Source organism: Pyrus communis, chromosome 8 (genome assembly GCF_041283825.1).
Source record: "Pyrus communis isolate YQ-2024b chromosome 8, ASM4128382v1, whole genome shotgun sequence".
NCBI lineage: Eukaryota > Viridiplantae > Streptophyta > Magnoliopsida > Rosales > Rosaceae > Pyrus > Pyrus communis.
In genome coordinates, this window is record NC_142572.1 from 20,616,243 (window position 1) to 20,634,249 (window position 18,007).

At 35.8% G+C, this 18,007-nt stretch overlaps 1 protein-coding gene across 3 annotated transcripts; it reads left to right on the top strand.

Moving 5' to 3' along the window:
- The first annotated feature begins 1,746 nt into the window (after positions 1–1,746).
- On the top strand, positions 1,747–6,245 carry LOC148695311 (uncharacterized). 3 transcript variants are annotated; one of them, XM_088698267.1, is made up of 7 exons: positions 1,747–1,986; positions 4,073–4,345; positions 4,579–4,799; positions 4,944–5,159; positions 5,274–5,372; positions 5,457–5,542; positions 5,662–6,245. In XM_088698267.1, exons 3-5 carry the CDS (start codon positions 4,608–4,610, stop codon positions 5,292–5,294), a joined length of 429 nt encoding a protein of 142 aa, XP_088554393.1. In that variant the 5' UTR covers positions 1,747–1,986; positions 4,073–4,345; positions 4,579–4,607; the 3' UTR covers positions 5,295–5,372; positions 5,457–5,542; positions 5,662–6,245. The 3 variants fall into 3 exon arrangements, with proteins under 3 accessions (XP_088554393.1, XP_088554392.1, XP_088554394.1); XM_088698266.1 differs by having other exon boundaries at positions 5,274–5,542; XM_088698268.1 differs by lacking the exon at positions 1,747–1,986 and adding an exon at positions 2,006–2,926 and having other exon boundaries at positions 5,274–5,542.
- The last annotated feature ends 11,762 nt before the right edge of the window (positions 6,246–18,007 follow it).

Genomic DNA, 18,007 nt, shown 5'->3' on the forward strand with positions numbered 1-18,007 from the left:
AAAACGTCCATAAACGTCAATCATGGAAAGCTGCGCGCTAAGACTTCTTTTATTTACCACGGTCAAAGGACTTGGTAGAAAAATATGAAATTTTGATACAATCATTTTGAAGGACTCAAAAACATCCTCCAATTAGAATCACTATAAAATTCATCCATTTGATCACGTTTTGCTTTGGAGGAAGTCGAATGTCCTACATTGAAAATATATAACAAAGTATCAAAATTCTACCAAAATAACCAATAAACCATAACTAAGTGTTGGAGAACAATTCAAAAAATAAATAAAATAACAGAAATTGAAATACTAATTCTTTATTTACGAAATATACTTGCAATACAGAATGAAATAACAAAAATAAATACAAGAATTAAATTGATACTAACTTGATTGAATCACAGATAGAGGCTAGCGCAAAAACTATGTTCTTCAAACAATATTTTCGTCCCACTTTTGTGCTTGTGGTTCTATGACGTCTACTCGACTAGGATACAACTATTTAATTCTACAACCCGTACTGGATTATAGAATTCTGACGAATTGCTTTGTGTGTTTGCTCTCTGTAAGGTTTTGTATGGGAGAGATGGGAAAATGGAAAAGATGATATACGATGGAACTGAGACTTCAGTTATATAAGCTCTTTCATACATCTTCAAATACCTTTTGGATGTATCTGAAACCGTACAACTCTTTTCAAACAGTTGTGTTTATTAATCAAAACTTTTTAAATTAATTTAATTGAAAACTTAATTCAAAAATTAAAATTAATGGACTCTGATTAATTTTAAACATGTACAAACAAGTTTGACGGTTGGATCTTTGAAACTAGTTTCGTACAATGCATTTCCCATGAAGTTCAATGGTATATACTAAGTATATTTTAATTTATTTATTTTGTACTTATAACACTTAAGAAATTGAATGATATATATGTAAAAAAAATTATTGTGTGTTTTTGTTAGAAAAATATTGTCACATCCCCGCCCGGGGGGGACCACTTCTCGGGCCCGCTCACCACCGTAGCACGATATTGTCCGCTTTGGGCCCCAACCACGCCCTCACAGTTTTGTTTTTTGGGAACTCACACGAGAACTTCCCAGTGGGTCACCCATCCTGGGAGTGCTCTTGAGCGCTACTCACTTAACTTCGGAGTTCCCATGGAACCCGAAGCCAGTGAGCTCCCAAAAGACCTCGTGATAGGTAGGGATGGGAATATACATATAAGGATCACTCCCCTGGGCGATGTGGGATGTCACAATCCACCCTTCTTAGGGGCCCGACATCCTCGTCGGCACACTCGCGACTAGGGTTAGGCTTTGATACCAAATTGTCACATCCCTACCCGGGGGGGACCACTTCCCGGGCTCGCTCCACCACCATAGCACGATATTGTCCGCTTTGGGCTCCGACCACGCCCTCACAGTTTTGTTTTTTGGGAACTCACACGAGAACTTCCCAGTGGGTCACCCATCCTGGGAGTGCTCTTGAGCGCTACTCGCTTAACTTCGGAGTTCCCATGGAACCTGAAGCCAGTGAGCTCCCAAAAGGCCTCGTGCTAGGTAGGGATGAGAATATACATATAAGGATCACTCCCCTGGACGATGTGGGATGTCACAAATATATTATTGTGGGGTTTATGTAAAAAAACAAAACCATTTTGCGTGACGTCAAATTGTATACGTTCGTCGCGCTAGTTGTGATAATTTTGGAGGTACCATAGTGAAAAATAGGCGGTTTTTTTTTCAATTTTCCAATTCTTTCCCCAAATGTTGAACCCCAACTCTTTCTTCCTGTAGACCTCTAACTCTTTCTTTCTTCCCTCTCGCTTATTTCTCCCTCTCTTTTTCCCGTGAACCCCAAATCTTGAACCACCACGCGAATCTCTCCCTCTCTCTTTCCCGTAGACCACCACGCGAATCTCTCCCCCTCATTCTAAACGATGGGCCGCACGCTCTCGAACCCGACGAATCAAGTCCCAAAATCAAGGTAAGGGCGATGGGTTTTTGTTATTTAGGGTTTAGGCGCAAATTGCATGTTGGTTTTTGAGTACTTTGTTGAAATCTCCAGATAAAATTGGATGTTGGTTCTGGTTTAGGGTCAAATTGCGATTTTTGTTATTTATGTTTTGTGTATGAACATGGAGGAAAATGCTAACAATTTCTGGGCATATTATTTCTGGGCATCCATCTTCAATAGCATCATCCCATTGAATACGAGGTCAGTGCTTGGCAAGTGATGCCAAGGCTGCCAAGAAGGGTGGTTGAAAGGCAGTTTAATGGTTTAGTTGTGTTGGAATTATCATGTGTTGTGGACTTTACTTTGGAATGTACGATTCTCTAAAACATGTGGTTTTATTTGGTGGCCTGCATGATAGCTTCTTTGCTAGCTTCTTGTTTTCTTGTTGGGATGGGGAATTACGATTGGTGCTAGATTAGCTTCTTAGCCCCATTGACACAGTGTGCCACGAATGATGATGACCTAAGAAGCAACAGTTAAATATAGTAGCTCTTCGGATGCATTTAAGAAAAATATAAAAAACGAGGGTGCTAAGTCACTGTTTAAGGGTGCTAGAGCAAACATGTTGCATGCTGTTGCAAGTGCCAATGTGCTTGCTGGCTGTGACAAGTTGCAAGTCCTGATAATCCCTTTTAATTGGAGTCATTGGGTTATAGGGCAAGATCTTTTGCTCAGTGAAAATGTTTGCTTTTATGTTCTTTTTCGTTGTTTGCATCAAGAAATACTTCCCCGTCTGATCATGTTCTCCGTCTTAACAATCTTTTGTTGTTGGTGCTTCTGTAATTAATGAAAAGTAAATCAAGTTAGTTGTTCTGAGTTTGTGCACTTAATTCATAATTACTGAACTTTTTTCATTGAATTGTCAAGTGAGCAATCTAAAGTTGAAGAACCTCATCCAGAGGTAAGGCAGGTAATACTATGACAGGAAAAAATGCACTTTGATTTCACAAAAGTTCATTTCCACCATGAGCCGTTTATTTTCGGACATAGGTTTTTTGGTTTGTTTGTTACATTGGCTTGCTATGTTCAGGTGAGCAATACATAATAGTTGTTGATGAGGCAGGAAGTCTTTTGCGTTTCCAAATGTTTGTATGGATCTGTTATTAGAAAGTCATAGTTACAGGGATGAATAATTTTGAGTTATGTGTGCTTGTTATCTGGTTGACCTCTGAATGGAAGTCCTTTTACGTTTTTAAATGTCCCTTTGCTGAGGAAAAAAAAAACTATTAAGTGTAGACGGATATCGCTGCAGTTATTATTGGAATGTAGATTTCTATATCGCTGCAGTTATTATTGGAACGTAGATTTCTAAAGGAAAAACTAGAATAGTCTGATCTTTGAGAAACCACCTTATATTATCTTTTGTCATTCTTTTTGATAAAATTATCAAATGTTTTTTTTTTTTTTTTATGGAGAATTTTCATTTTTTTTCTTCTTAATGGCTCAATTGTAAAAGAATATGCATAGTTATTAAACAAGAACAACATATGGTAGGCAGAGTTTTCTGAGATGTACAGGACATGTTTTCTGGTTCTATTGAGTTTATAAAATATTTGTTTTCAGTTACTGTTATTTATGTTAGCTTTGTTAAATAGAAGCAGTGTTTGACTGACCTTTTAGACATGGATTACTTCCATATTGGCATTTGGTAGCTGCATTGTTTATGTATTACCATGGTCCTTTTATTTGTTGTTGTGTGCTTCACTTTTGTTGCTGATTTTGGTAGTGTATTGATTTTTTAAATGTATTTTTCTTAAATCAGGGTTGAAGTGTGTTTTTACTAGGAAGATGTCATATCAATGCTTTTTTCACACACGGTTTATTTGATCAGTTTTCTTTGCTTTTTTCTTCTAGTTTCAAATGCAAGAAAGGATTAGTTTCTAGGGAAATTTTGAAATAGGTCCAATCTTACAGCCCAACTTTTGAAATAGGTCCAATTTTTAGTGACTTTTGACTTTTGACTTTTGAAATAGGTCCAGTTTTTAGTGGCTTTGGACCCATATCAAAAGACCCATAGTTTCTAATGTTATATTTTTATGGTTCAAAAAATGTATAGATGTCGAAGTTGATCACTCGTCGTCGAAGTGTGACCAATGCGCCTCCCGCATTAGCAGCATCTACTGCTCCAGCCGTGAGTGCTCCATTGATTAGGGAGCCTACACCCCTGCTGAGGCTACTTCTACGGCGTCCCAGGTGCCCGTCTCATCGACGTCATCAGTGTCCGTTCAGCAGCTTAGTGCACGGTGGCCTCATCGGTGCCACCGCGAGCCAGAGCCTTTTGATCACAATTCCTCGGCATCCAAAGTCAAGGGTGAGGCCTCCCAGCCAGGTAGTTTTTTCTAATTCTCACTATGTTGTATTTTTTTTTTCATTTTAAAACTATTATTTTTATGATGGTGAAAATTTCCTGGATTGTGAAAATGTGTTGCGGGTTGTGAATTACTGTTATTTTACTGTTTTAAGGTTTTGGGAAATGCTATATTATTAGAGGAGGTTGTGTTGAATTTTATTTTTTTTCAAATTTAAGCTTAGGGTTTTCACCATTTAAGTATTTTTGGCCAGCTAAAAAAAACACCAGGGGGCCTAGTCGAATGCTGAAGCAGGCACAGAGCGCACGTCAGGGCGCCTCCAAGATCAAGATTGCGTATAACTCGCGACATCGTGGAGCGGCTACCTCACAACAGCATAGCAGCGTTGCTAGTAGCTGTGGTGTTGTTGTTCAACAAAATTATCCTTTCCAGTCGGAGTCTTGGGCAGACATTCCTGAGGAGACGAGGGAGCTGGTGCGAGACAAGTTGTCGATTAGTATATTAATTTTTAGCCTTTATCATTTTTGTAATTTTGTTTACAAATATTAAAAACCAAAATATATTATCTTAATATTATTAAATTTCTTACTATTATTTTATTGTTTTTCATATTCGTAGGTCATTTATGATCTTGAGGACATATCCCCTGAGACCATGGCCTATTTAGAGAAGACCTTAGTAATTCAGTACAAACAATGGAAGAACAATTTTCACATGTATTTTAAGCGATGGGATAATCCAAAGATTGCTCGCCTACATGTTCCAACAGAGTTCCAGGATCGGCTAAAGGATTGGGAATGGCTCTGCAAACATTTTACGGACCCAAAATTTGTGGTATGTACATAATATTTTAATAACAATTTATTATTGTTTTAGTTATTTTTTAAGATTTTTTTTATTAATTTATTTCAAATAGTCGTACTAACATGTATATTGTGTGTTTAACAGAAGAAATCTGTTGTTGGCTAGAAAGTTCGGGCGTTAAAGACACTTCTCCACCATTCCGGTTCGAAGCCCTTTTTGTATAGGCTTGAGGCACGATGTCAGGTAAAAGTATATTAACTTTGAAATTTTATACAATTTATTTATTATTATTGATTAATAGAATTTTCTTAATGGTTTTTTCTTCAGGAGGGTTCTAAGTTCCCAGAGATCGACATGTTCAAGGACGTTTACGTTATAAACGACCTAATAATGAGAACACTAAGCAACTTCTTGTAAGTATATGTAATTATTAATATTCTTATATGTATGAGTCGTTTAAATATTATTTATATTTTGTTATTAAACATTATATGCCTTTTCTTTATTAATACATGCTACTATGGTGGAAAAGAGTATTGCTGTTCTCCAAGAAGCAACATCGCAGCTTCCCCTGGAGACCCTGATCGAGGATGTCATGGTACCCGAGGATGTAGGTTTTCAGATCATGACTGATGTCTTGGATCAGAACTTAGGTCGTCATTGTTCGGTGTATGGGCAAAGCGCGAATTTGTGAGACAGGTGCTTCTTCTTCCAGATCGAACACAACAGAGGTTAATGCATTGAAGGAGGAAGTGACAACCTTAAAGGGTCAGCTTCCAGGAAGAGCAGATGAGGGCCCAGGGCGAGCAGATGAGGGCGCAGATGATGGCCCAGAGTGAACAGATGGGGCGCAGCTGAGGGCCCAGGGCAAGCAGATGAGGAACTATGCCAGGACAGTGAGAGACCTTGTGCAAGCCATATAGATGTCCAGCCTGCAAATCCCACTACCATCATCTCATCTTGCTCCACCTTCGACCTCAGAGCCACCTTGCCCTGTCGATACCCAGTAGCCTGATGTATTAAATCTAGTTCACTTGTAGTTTTTTCTTTTTTTGTTCGAACATTTTGTATGTACATTTTCATATATTTTATAATTAAATACTTTTGCTTGGTTAATTAATTATTCTTTAGAATTTAATTATAATATTCATCAAAAAGTAAAAAAAAAAAAAAAATATTTTTGACCAATACAAAATAATTTTTATAAAAAAAAAGGGGTTTGCGCGACACACACCTACGTTGTGTTGCACGACGCACATCCTGCGTCGTGCAAAACCTCTTTGCACAACGCACATCCTACGTCGCGCAAAGATACTTTGCACGATGTAGGACGTGCGTCGCGTAAACCCCTTTTTTGTGCGACGCACGTTACTTGTTCGTCGCGCAAACCTTACCGTCACTGCCTTGGCGCGACGGTTAGCGCTCGACGAAGATTGCGTTGCACAATCCCTTAGGCAATGATTTTTTACTTTACGCGACGAAGGTACGTACGTCGCGCAAAGTGTTTTTCTTACTAGTCGATCAAGGTCGACAACAACTCCCACATTCACCGGGATCCTTGTGATTCCGGCTGCAGTCACAGCCACACCGAAAATCCATGACAAGAGAAAGCAGAAAGAGAAAAAAAGTCTCCAGCTGATGGCACTCATGTTAACTCGAATGCAAGCATTTCTAGTTGCAAGCTACTCTATCTTGAAGATGAAACACACACACACACACACACACACACACACACACACACACATATATATATATATATATATATATATAATATAATACTTAAAAGAATAACAAGAAGAAAATTAAGGATGGTTGGGTACGTACTGAATTATTGTTTATCATGTCGAGATGTTGATATCTAATTTTTATATGCAGTAGGTAGATGTGAAATGAAAGCCCCTGCGGGAGAATTCAAAACTCCAAAGACACAAAACAAAATGAATTAATTCGGCATTTCTTCGCTTAATGTAACTATTAAGGATTACTAAAAAAAAAAAAAATCTTACGATGAATTAACAATGTATAACAACCTAGTTATTGACCTGGTGTGCCATTAATGTATATTACATAGTTGACAACCGTGTATATTGTCCCTCCTACTCACTACTATTGTCTTTTTTCTTTTCATGTAATTAAATGCAAAAATGGTAATTATATATTCTTTATTAAATAACAGGTACAATGATAACGATTTATAATACATCTCGACTAATAAAGAATTAGCAGAAAAAAGTTGGGGTTTCATTATAAAATTGATTGACAACATGGAGAGTGGCCCAATTTCTTATAAGCCCTTGCAAAATCCATGTTCATATCAACGTGAGATTCATTCTCAACACTCTTCTTCACGTGTGGCGAATTTTCAAGTCTAACACGTGGGTAATGCAAATCGGATGACATGGATCACGTGTGGTCATTGAGTTTCACACATATGGGATAACTTGCTCTGATATCATGAAGAGAGTTGGGGTTCCACCATAAACTAATTGATAATATGGGGGATAACCCAATTTCTTATAAGTCCTTACAAAGTCCCTCTTCCCATCAATGTGAAATTCATTATTAACATTGGGGCGTCCCTTACATAGCCTCGCTACACACACAAACACACACACACCCACATACACACACACACACACACACACACATATATATATATATATACACACTATTGACTTTTGACCTCTAATAGAGACTACGAGCCTCACATGTTTATCAATTCTCGAACAAATTGATTGCACATACATGATTGGTTAGAAGGATTATGTTAGGGAGATCAAAATTTTTAACTAAATATGCAAACCAAATGATGTGATTATTGATGATTGGATTATTACTTAAGCGTTGATTAACGTGCTTATCTTCTATTGGTGACACATCATTTGGTTTGCAATTTTGGTTTAAAATTTTGGCCTCCCTAACATTACACTTGGTTAGAATGATACAAATACTAGAAGTACTCTAAAATCTTCCGTATATTGCAACTATCCTGCTATAGATTTGATTAACTAAATAAGCTCACAAATAAAAATGCTGAACTCTCACAAGAATTATTGATAAATTACTAGAAGAATATGAAATACCTGAAAACAATCAAAGGACTTTAAACCTTCGTAAAGCTGGAGTCAGATTTAGAAATTTGGATTCTGCAATGAAGTGAGCGCACCACCGCAAATGGCACATGAGAAATTTGGAGAGCTTAAATTGATCTCTCAAACCACCATGGATCGGATTGAATATTGTGGATGCAAATTTTTGTCTTTCCTTGATTGACGAATCTGCATCTACAAAATAATAACACCTAATATTAAGGTCAAAAGCCTCACGTACTCAAGATGAATGGGCGGGGGGGCTTTGGGCAAAGAATCTCTGATGCTAAAGTCGATGAATTTAGGGGTGGGGGGGGGGGCTTTGGGCAAAGAATCTCTTATGCTAAAGCTAGAATTCTGTAAAGAATGTGTTTGAGTGTTTGTGGAAAGCAAAAAGCCTCTTTAGGGGTAACTAAAGCTTTTTGCATTTTGGAGATAAATGGAGTATTTATAGGAGAAAAGGAGGAGATGGGCCGGTCCTCTAGGGTTTAGGGGTAGCCGGCCCTAGGTGGTATTTTGGGTGGAATATTATAAGATATTTGTGTAAATAAATATCTTATAATAATTAGGTAAATATCCTAAATAAATGGAATTAGGATAATTTATTTGAAAGATGTCTTCTTTGATTAGGAATGTATTTATTATAAAAATAAAGGATTATTCTATCATAAATACATTTGACTTTTCCTACGATCAGAGGTGCCTTGTGCAGTCGTTGATATTTGTTTTCTCTACCTCAGTTGCACGAGGTGAATGAGGCTGCTCCCTGCGCATTTAATAGGGGTAGTCTTGTCTTTCTTGAGAAATAATCCATGTATTAGCTCCATGCTTTTTTAGATTATTTTTTACTCTACAAATATATAGATTCGTTGTTTTAGAGGAAAATGATGCCCCATTAAACCCACCATGGCTGGGCTGCCTTTTCTTCTTCTTCTTTAAAGTTCCAAATTATTTTGAACGAAAATATTAGTATTTCTTCCCTCCACCATATTTTTCAATTAAACAGTTGTGACTTTTTAGTTTTTTTTATATAGAAAATTCACACACGTGTGACATATATGATGGTACATCCTTGAACTTTGTATCAAGTGGCAGATTAATTAGATTTAAGAAAAAAGCAAGTTTATACCTCATTTGAAATCTATGAAAGTTTCAAACGAATACTCCATTCCTTGTAGATGGCTGTCTTTTTGGCATCATTTGCAAAGCATCTTCCATACTACCGACCATACACACATGACAAGATAATGGTGGGTGTATTCTAGGTGTCCTTTCCATAAACATATAATTAAGTTGTTTGATTAGTTGATTAATCTTTCAAATTCCATTTACATAACCATTGTTTGATTAATCACCACAAAAGGACAAATGTATACATAATTCAATTGAAAATCGTAGAAAGACCCTAGAGTTCTCTTCTTTTGTTTTCTTTTTCTTTTTCTCTTCCATTGAAACTTATAGGAATTTTACCATTTGCAAAAGTAGGGATAAAAACACTTACAAATACTTGCAAGAGTACAAAGTTATCGTAGTATAGCAGCTCAAGCAAGGTCGTTTCCACAGGAATTGATTGAATAATTTGTATTAACACTAATTCTTAATTAACTATTTAAAACAAAGTTTCGAAAATGTTAATTTTATGACCTAGAATATTAAAAACGAATTTTAAATTAAAACAATTAAAGAAACCAATTTGAAAGGGAACAATCTTAGAAAATAATGATAAAAGGATACTAGGGTTCCGCCGTCTCCTTAACAATCTTATGTAGTTTTACCAATTACTTATAAATTACACATGCAACTTTGAAGGTTAGGTTTTCCTTATGCATATTCTACTTGCGTCATTCAAGTTAGAACGTATATCAAACATGCAATCTGTCTATAGCATTCGGATAAAATATAAACATGCATGAATCATTACGCTTGGTGAAAACCCTTTGAAAAACCATGCAACCCCTAAGACATGGCATTCGCCCTAGATGAACTTACAACTATCAATCACAAGAAGCAATACTCAATCCTCTGATGGCATTCCGACCGAATTGCATCTGATTACTTATCTAAACATCCTAATGGTAGCTAAGCATTAAGATATAGAGACAGTTTAAACATAGTGATTAATAATTCAAAACATGCATGCATAATATTATAAGCAATTAAATAAAAATTACATATTCATACTAAGGCTCAAGGCATCGCCTTATCAAACGGCAATTAGTTACAGACAACCATAAAACAAAAGTAATTTTATCGAAATAGAAAAAAGGATAAAAACCCCTTGAAATACAAATTGTCAAAGCCTAGCTAAGTTCTCCAAATTGATGCGTTCCCTTTCTCTAATGGCTAAATAGCCTTATTTATACTATTACAAAATAAAATCCTACCTAGAAAAGGTCTTCTAAAACTAGGAAACATAATATAATAAGATAATTAGGAAATAAAAACTTTCTTATTTGAACTAAAATTCAGACTTCTCAAGAAATTAGACTTTTGACCGACCAAATCAACTCCGATTTGATCCCAAAATGTCTCTTTTTAAAGCTTGAGACGTACCTAACAAATCCTCATAAGGAGCTTCCTCAATATATGCCATCTTGACCTTCAAAATATCCAAAATGTCCAGAAATGTCAATCTTTGAAAGCTGCGCGTTGTGTCATGTTTTCTTTGTCACGGTCAAACGGCTTGGTAGAAAAATCTGAAATTTTGACACAATTCCTCCAATTGGAATCACTCCAAAATTCATCCGTTTGATCATCTTTTGCTCTAAATGAAGTCGAATGTCCTACATTGAAAATATATAACAAAGCATCAAAATTCTACCAAAATTACCAATAAACTATAACTAAGAATAGGGTAAAATATATGGTATAACATGGACTCATCAAATACCCCCAAACTTAGCTTTTCGCTTGTCCTCAAGCAAAACAAAACTCAAAAACAAAAACAAAAACTAACAAACTTAAATTTTTTTATTAAAACTTAACTAAGACAAAATTTTCATCCTCAAGTTGCAATCCATAGAAAACATTAAAAATCAAAACAACTTTCCAAAAATTCCAACCAATCCCACCACAAAGTCTCATTTAGAATCAATTAGAAAAGAATTCATGAACTTCATTTGCTGTAAAGTGAACCAACATAGTTAAGAAGACTCGACTAAAATCCCTACCTTTCGTTCTCTTTATTTAACACTTCACACATAATAATTTGATATATATTTATATATATATATATATTTTTTTTTTTTTGCTTTTTTTCTTTTTGTTTTTTGGTAACAATAGTGGTTGTGCAATGTTAGTTCCCTTAAGCTTTCGATCCTACGCATGTAACAAGCTTTAGGTCAATAACTCCCAAACCACAAAGGCTTTAGGGCATTAGGCGTAGAACACCCCTAAGAACTTATTAACTCGAGTTGAAAAGGCTACGAAACCAATTAACTACCCTGCTCCATGTCAAGACTCTACCATTTGACGCGAGAATCACTGTTGATCAGGTAGGATTGGTGTAACATCCCACATTGCCTAGGGAAGTGGATCCTGTAAGCCTTATATGTATATTCCCATCTCTACCTAGCACAAGGTCTTTTGGGAGCTCACTGGCTTCGGGTTCCATCGGAACTCCGAAATTAAGCAAGTAGTGCACGAGAGCATTCCCATGATAGGTGACCCACTGGGAAGTTCTCGTGTGAGTTCTCAGAAACAAAACCGTGAGGGTGTGCTGAGGGCCCAAAGCGGACAATATCGTGCTACGGTGGAGTCGGGCCTGGAAAGTGGTCCCGCCCGGGCCGGGATGTGACAACTGGCCCGGTTACTAAGCAAAATCTCGGGTGCAACAATTATTACTTTATTGATAACATCAATTAAATTTACTTTATTTAGAACAAAAATTAAAAATTACTTAGACAAAAAGCAAGTATTTCAATCTCATCGCCCACAAACCATGTTGAATTGAATGTGCAAATTTTCAAAGTATAACTCATGAATTAGTGTCTATGCAATGATAAATAAAAAAAAACCTCTACTGTGGGATTAACCTTTACCCTGTCCGTTTATTCAAATGTTTAAAATAATCTATGGATATTAACTTAAAAAGAATGAAATTTTTTAAACTTTGACTTAAAAAAAAAAAAAAAAATCTAAAAATTCTTATTTCCTATCCCAAACTTAAATCACACATTATCCTGAAGGTGTGAAAAATAAAATAAACATGACAAAAATAAAATAAGACTATAAAAAGAACTCAAATGAATAAGATTACCAAAGAAAACTAATAAAAACTAAAAATAAATAAACAAACAAAAAGAGGGATAAATCACACATTATCCTCAAGGTGTGAAAAATAAAATAAACATGACAAAAATAAAATAAGACTATAAAAAGAACTCAAATGAATAAGATTACCAAAGAAAACTAATAAAAACTAAAAATAAATAAACAAACAAAAAGAGGGATAAATCACACATTATCCTCAAGGTGTGAAAAATAAAATAAACATGACAAAATAAGACTATAAAAAGAACTCAAATGAATAAGATTACCAAAGAAAACTAATAAAAACTAAAAATAAATAAACAAACAAAAAGAAAGAAAAACAAGCAAATAAGAAATTATAAAACAGAAAAATAAAGAAAGAAAAGAAAACAGAGGCACCTGGATTCGAAATAGTGACCTGGTGCGGGGAGAATATGCACTAGAAAAATAATGAAAAAGAAATGACCATCTCAGTGCATTGGAGAGTCGAACCCGCAACCTGCCACGCTGGCACACATGGAACACGCACGGACAACACTGATGAAGCCACACGGGCTGATAGAAACCATATTTAAGCTTTTCAGCTTTCCATTACTCATTTCCTCATTTTTCACACCCTAGCCGTTGAGATCTCTCTCTCCCCCAGTAATGTTATTCAAACCATATTTTTGTACAACATTTTCATACCACATTATGTGGTATTTTTGATGTAAACAGCTATATCATTTGGATTAATCAGATTTTTAAATTTAGTTCATTATTTAATAAACTAATAATTAAGAAAAATTAATTAATTAAATGATGATTGTAGTATCTGAGGAGTCTTTCTTATTCCTTTCTTTGGGTTTTGCAAATTTGATGTGGCTATCCACATTAGATACAATCTAAGATGACATAGAAATATGGTATAAAATGATGTATGAATAACATTACTCCTCTCTCTCCGGCATTTCACTCGTGCCCAGAGCCGTGAAAACTCCTTATCTCTAAGCTTCATCCCATCTCTACTTTCTATTCGTGCCACGACCTGCAACCATTGCTAGGACCAAGGGGAGCGCATTTGATCACGCTACAACCTGCAACCCCTAAACTTCGGATTTGAGAAATGAAACCCAGAACTTCGCCATTTCCGCAGCCCCAGCCCACCGATTCTTAAAAAAAAAAAAAAAAAAAAAAAAAAAAAAAAAAAAAAGGGGTACACGATCTTCCTTTGGTTCACAATATGTTCTCAGCGCTTTATTTATTCTGAAAAAGACTCTGGACTCCTCATGCATGTGAGTTGGGTTTGATGCAGATCCCATTCGTGGTTAGAAGAAGAGGCGCAGAGTTAGAATTGGCACGGGTGCACAAATCCAAAGGGAAACCAAGTAGCGGACATCTCAAAATCCTCACGGTCAGAATTACAGGTATAAGTCTCAACCCCCCGAAAACTTATTTTTCGATATACATCTGTTGAAAATAGTCCTTGAATTTGTGATTAAGTTTTTTTGGTGCATGCATTCCGGATTTGTGCTAGGAGTTGAATCAGTTTCTCTGCATCCAGTGTGGTCTCTGTCCTACATCCATAGACCTGGCAGTTTCCATTATACTTGTGTATTTTTTCTCTTTTGTATGCATGCTGCCCTGAATAAATGTGATGAATATTGAGCTAAACGTTGCACCAAAGGGATCCTGTGCTCCCTTCTGTGTTGCTTGGAAGTTGGATCCCATCCCCAAACTTGTATGTAATAATATTTTAAATAAAATGCAACCGAGTGGTTGAGTGAGATTGGGTGCCAAGCAATGCAAAAAGGGCTTCATCACCAACCCCAATGTGAGTATTTCTCGAACTCTGCCTGTGCATGTTTCTGCATCGATTAATTTCTGCACTTTTTGTTGATGATGAATGCTGCTGAATGCATGATTCAGTTGAATTTGCGCGTTCAGTAGATATTTGGGGCCGAATTGCTTCCAAATGCAACCTGCAAAGATCACGCAATAAAAATCTAATTAGAAATAAAATACTGATTAATTAAAAAAAAAATTCTATTTTTGTGTTTTTCAATTTTCTGATTTTTTATTTTTTGTGATAAAGAATAAAAGGAAGAAAAGAACAAAAAAATGAACGACATAAGAAGAATAGAGTTTAAAAAAAATTGGGTTGTCTCCTACTTAGCGCTATAGTTAACGTTCATAGCTAGACAAAAGAAATTGATGATCACGTGATTTGTTCTTTTAGAATTAACCACTCTTTGACAGCATCAAAGGCTAACAGTAGGTACGGTGTGACTTGATGTTTATCAGTAGTTGAAGCCTTCATAATTGCCTTTCTATGTGATCAAATAGGGTCCCCTCCATCGATGTTTGTGTTTCTCTTGAATTGACTTTAATCTTGAAAGACTCACAAACATCTTCCAATTGGAATCAATCCAAAATTCATCTGTTTGATCATGTTTTGCTGGAGGAAGTCGAATGTTATACATTGAAAATAAGTATCAAAATTTTATCAAAATAACCAATAAACTATAACTAAGAATATGATAAAATATATGGTATAACATGATCTCATCAAATCAATGGGGTTGTCGGCTTCTTTCTCATTTTGAAACCAAAACGCATCATGTGCTCACTTCAAGACCAGGCTTGTTTTGACCATTAGGGACTCCAAACAAACTGTTGCTGGTGCAGCTGCTGCGCAACTGCAGGTTCTCTCTCTCTCTCTCTCTCATATGATGATCTCCAATTATAATGAATGATACATGCCTAGAGTGTGCTATATTTATATGAATTTGTTTTTTTTTTTTTTTTTCAAGCTGTATTCAATATTGTGATTTTATTTATTTATATGAATTTGTTTATATAATTAGTGTAATAATTAACAGATTATGTTAAAGGTGTCCGTAAGTGGAATTGTGCAAAACCCTGTAATTTTCGACCTCACATGTTTAATATAGGACAAGGGAATGTGAGAAAGAGGAAAACGGTACCTTCTTCTTCTTCTTTTTTTTTTTTTTGTTTGTCAAACCATTGATTTTATTAGAAAAATGGTATTTTTTCAGTTTTGTCTTTTAATGATATTCTTCAAATCATGTTAGGCAGCTGGTCCAGTCAAGGCTTGTATATTCTTCAATGACCGACCAAAATGTTGTCTCTTTGTAGATTCCGGGCATTAGTGAATATTGACATCGTTGTTGGAGTTTTTAAATATAAATCTCATTATGGCTCACTGTCCCACATTGGTCATCATTAAAAAATTTTCACACTTTATAACACTTTGCCCTCTTACAAAATGATTTGAGAGATGGGCCATAGAAATCAAAATTAGGCTCAAACCTTGGGTATGGCTTTGTAGTGTAATAATTAATAAATAAAATATAATTAAAATTAATAATTTGTTAAATAACTTATGATTAATAAAATAAATAATTAATCAAAGACTTCATCTGAATCTGAGACGACGATAGAACGCCAAAGAGCAATGCAACCCTCAGAGCAGATGCATTACATGTTGCAAACATGCATATATAGATGGTGGATCCATCTGCATTGCATTTGGAGTGTAGAAAAATCATCCTTCTTACAAGTCATTCATCATAAACCAAGTTTTTTGGTGCTAGAATCTTGGTTTGATCATTGAATTCTGGTGAAGCAGATGTTCATCGAACTACAAGCATTGAGTAGAGATGAAATTTTGTATCAAAGAGATTGCGGTACGCTAGCCTTGGTCATTGTTTTATTTGTTTGATATTGATTTCGTCTATTCATAATCTTTCAATTTATTGAGTTGCATTTATCACTTATTAGCATATTCGAATTTATTTCTATATATATAAATTTGTCATTGATTGTTGATTATTACCCAACAATCGTTTTGTATGTCATTTGATCATAATTAACTATGCAATTCATAAAGATTTAACTATTTTAACCCGAAAAAGAATGTCTAATATCATCAAATTCATCAATCACACTAATCACTTTTTTCTATTGGGACATAGCTCTAGACCTGATAAAGATTGTAGAAGTGCAAGAAATCCTAGGCTAGGTCCAGTGACATCAATGCAGGCTAGCTTTGTTGTTAATCTTGGAGACCAAGCTCTTGTCTCCATTTAATCATTTTCTGCAACAAGCCCCTCTCTTACTTCACTCCAAAGCTCTTGCTTCCTCCGAATACTCAAACCGACTCTCACCAACGTCTTCATTGTGCATACGTTGCCCAAACTTAAAACTTTGCACTGAGCTATTTGCCAAGGCAAAAGAGTTGTGAATGATGAGAAAAGGCTATGATTGGATCATGACCAACGGGGTAGGAAATCGTTTAGAGCACTTCCATCCTAATAGCCCCCAAGTGAACATTAATTACCTTTACTGAACAGTAATTACCAAAGTGCATCTCTACCCCTATTTCTAAAAATAGTGTCACCGTTTCTGAAAAAACTGACTAATATAATAAGAAAAGGCTTCATCTGAGGTAATGAGAAAGATTCGGTTACTCAATAGGAATAAGGGGAGCATGGTTGAGCATGGTTGCCATCTTTATTTTTTGTTTGTTTGGGGTCGGGGATCGTAGCAGGGGGAATGGGATGAAAACCATCAACAAATTTCCATAGGTCATGGCCAGACAACGTAATTGGATTTGGTAAGTTTGGTGTTGGGGCCGGGTAAAGAAGGAGAAGAAGAGGAAGACAGGTGAGAGGAGAGACAAAATGGAAAACAGGAAAAACCTAGACCGAGAAGGGATTGGGAAGCGTTGGTCACACAAACTAGGACCTAGTTAGGCAGATAAATATTATTCGTTAATCAAACCATTAGGTTCAAAACATTTATATAGTACAATAGATACATGTAAAGCTGGAGTCAGATTCAGAAATTTTGATTCTGCATTGAACCGGCCCCCGCCACCGCAAATGCCACATGAGAAATTTGGAGAGCTGAAATTCATCTTTGAAACCACCATGGATCTGACTGAATAGGTCATTGTTTTTTTTAGAGGCAAATGACGCCCCCATTGCCATCATGGCTGGGCTGGCTTCTCTTCTTTAAACTTCCAAATTCTTGAAGGAAACAAAATTAGTATCTCCCCCACCATATTTTTCAACAAAACATTTGTGACATTTTAATTTTTTTCTATATATATAGAAAATCCACACACGTGTGACATATATGACGGTACGAGGATCTTAAAAAATATGAGCGTAAAAATTAATACTGCACATATTTCTCAATTGCTAATTGCAATGAAAATATTCTTCAACCACTTTTTAGAGGTGTCCATCTCTAAATGTTTGAGGGGATGGGGATGCCATAGGTTCAATGGAAAAAACAAGTTATTGATTAATTCACGGTAGTAAATGATTGCAACAGGTTGTGACGATGAGCCTTGGTTCTTAATTAATCCATAGCCTGTGTGGAATTGGGATCTCTTCCGATGAAAATTTTAGTCTTAACTTCCTATGAAACTACATGAACTACCAAAACAAAAAAAATTCTGACTTAAATTGTGGCTTGCATAAACTTGACATTGCACAGCATTTGTTTAGTATCCGCCCCCACAATGCT

Bases quoted from the DNA above. Each gene is read 5' to 3' on its own strand.
- LOC148695311 (XM_088698266.1), top strand. From the start codon at position 4,608: ATGCTGAAGCAGGCACAGAGCGCACGTCAGGGCGCCTCCAAGATCAAG. The intron at 4,800-4,943 runs GTGCGAGACAAG...TCATATTCGTAG, and splicing joins CTGAGGAGACGAGGGAGCTG to GTCATTTATGATCTTGAGGA. The intron at 5,160-5,273 runs GTATGTACATAA...TGTGTTTAACAG, and splicing joins TTACGGACCCAAAATTTGTG to AAGAAATCTGTTGTTGGCTA.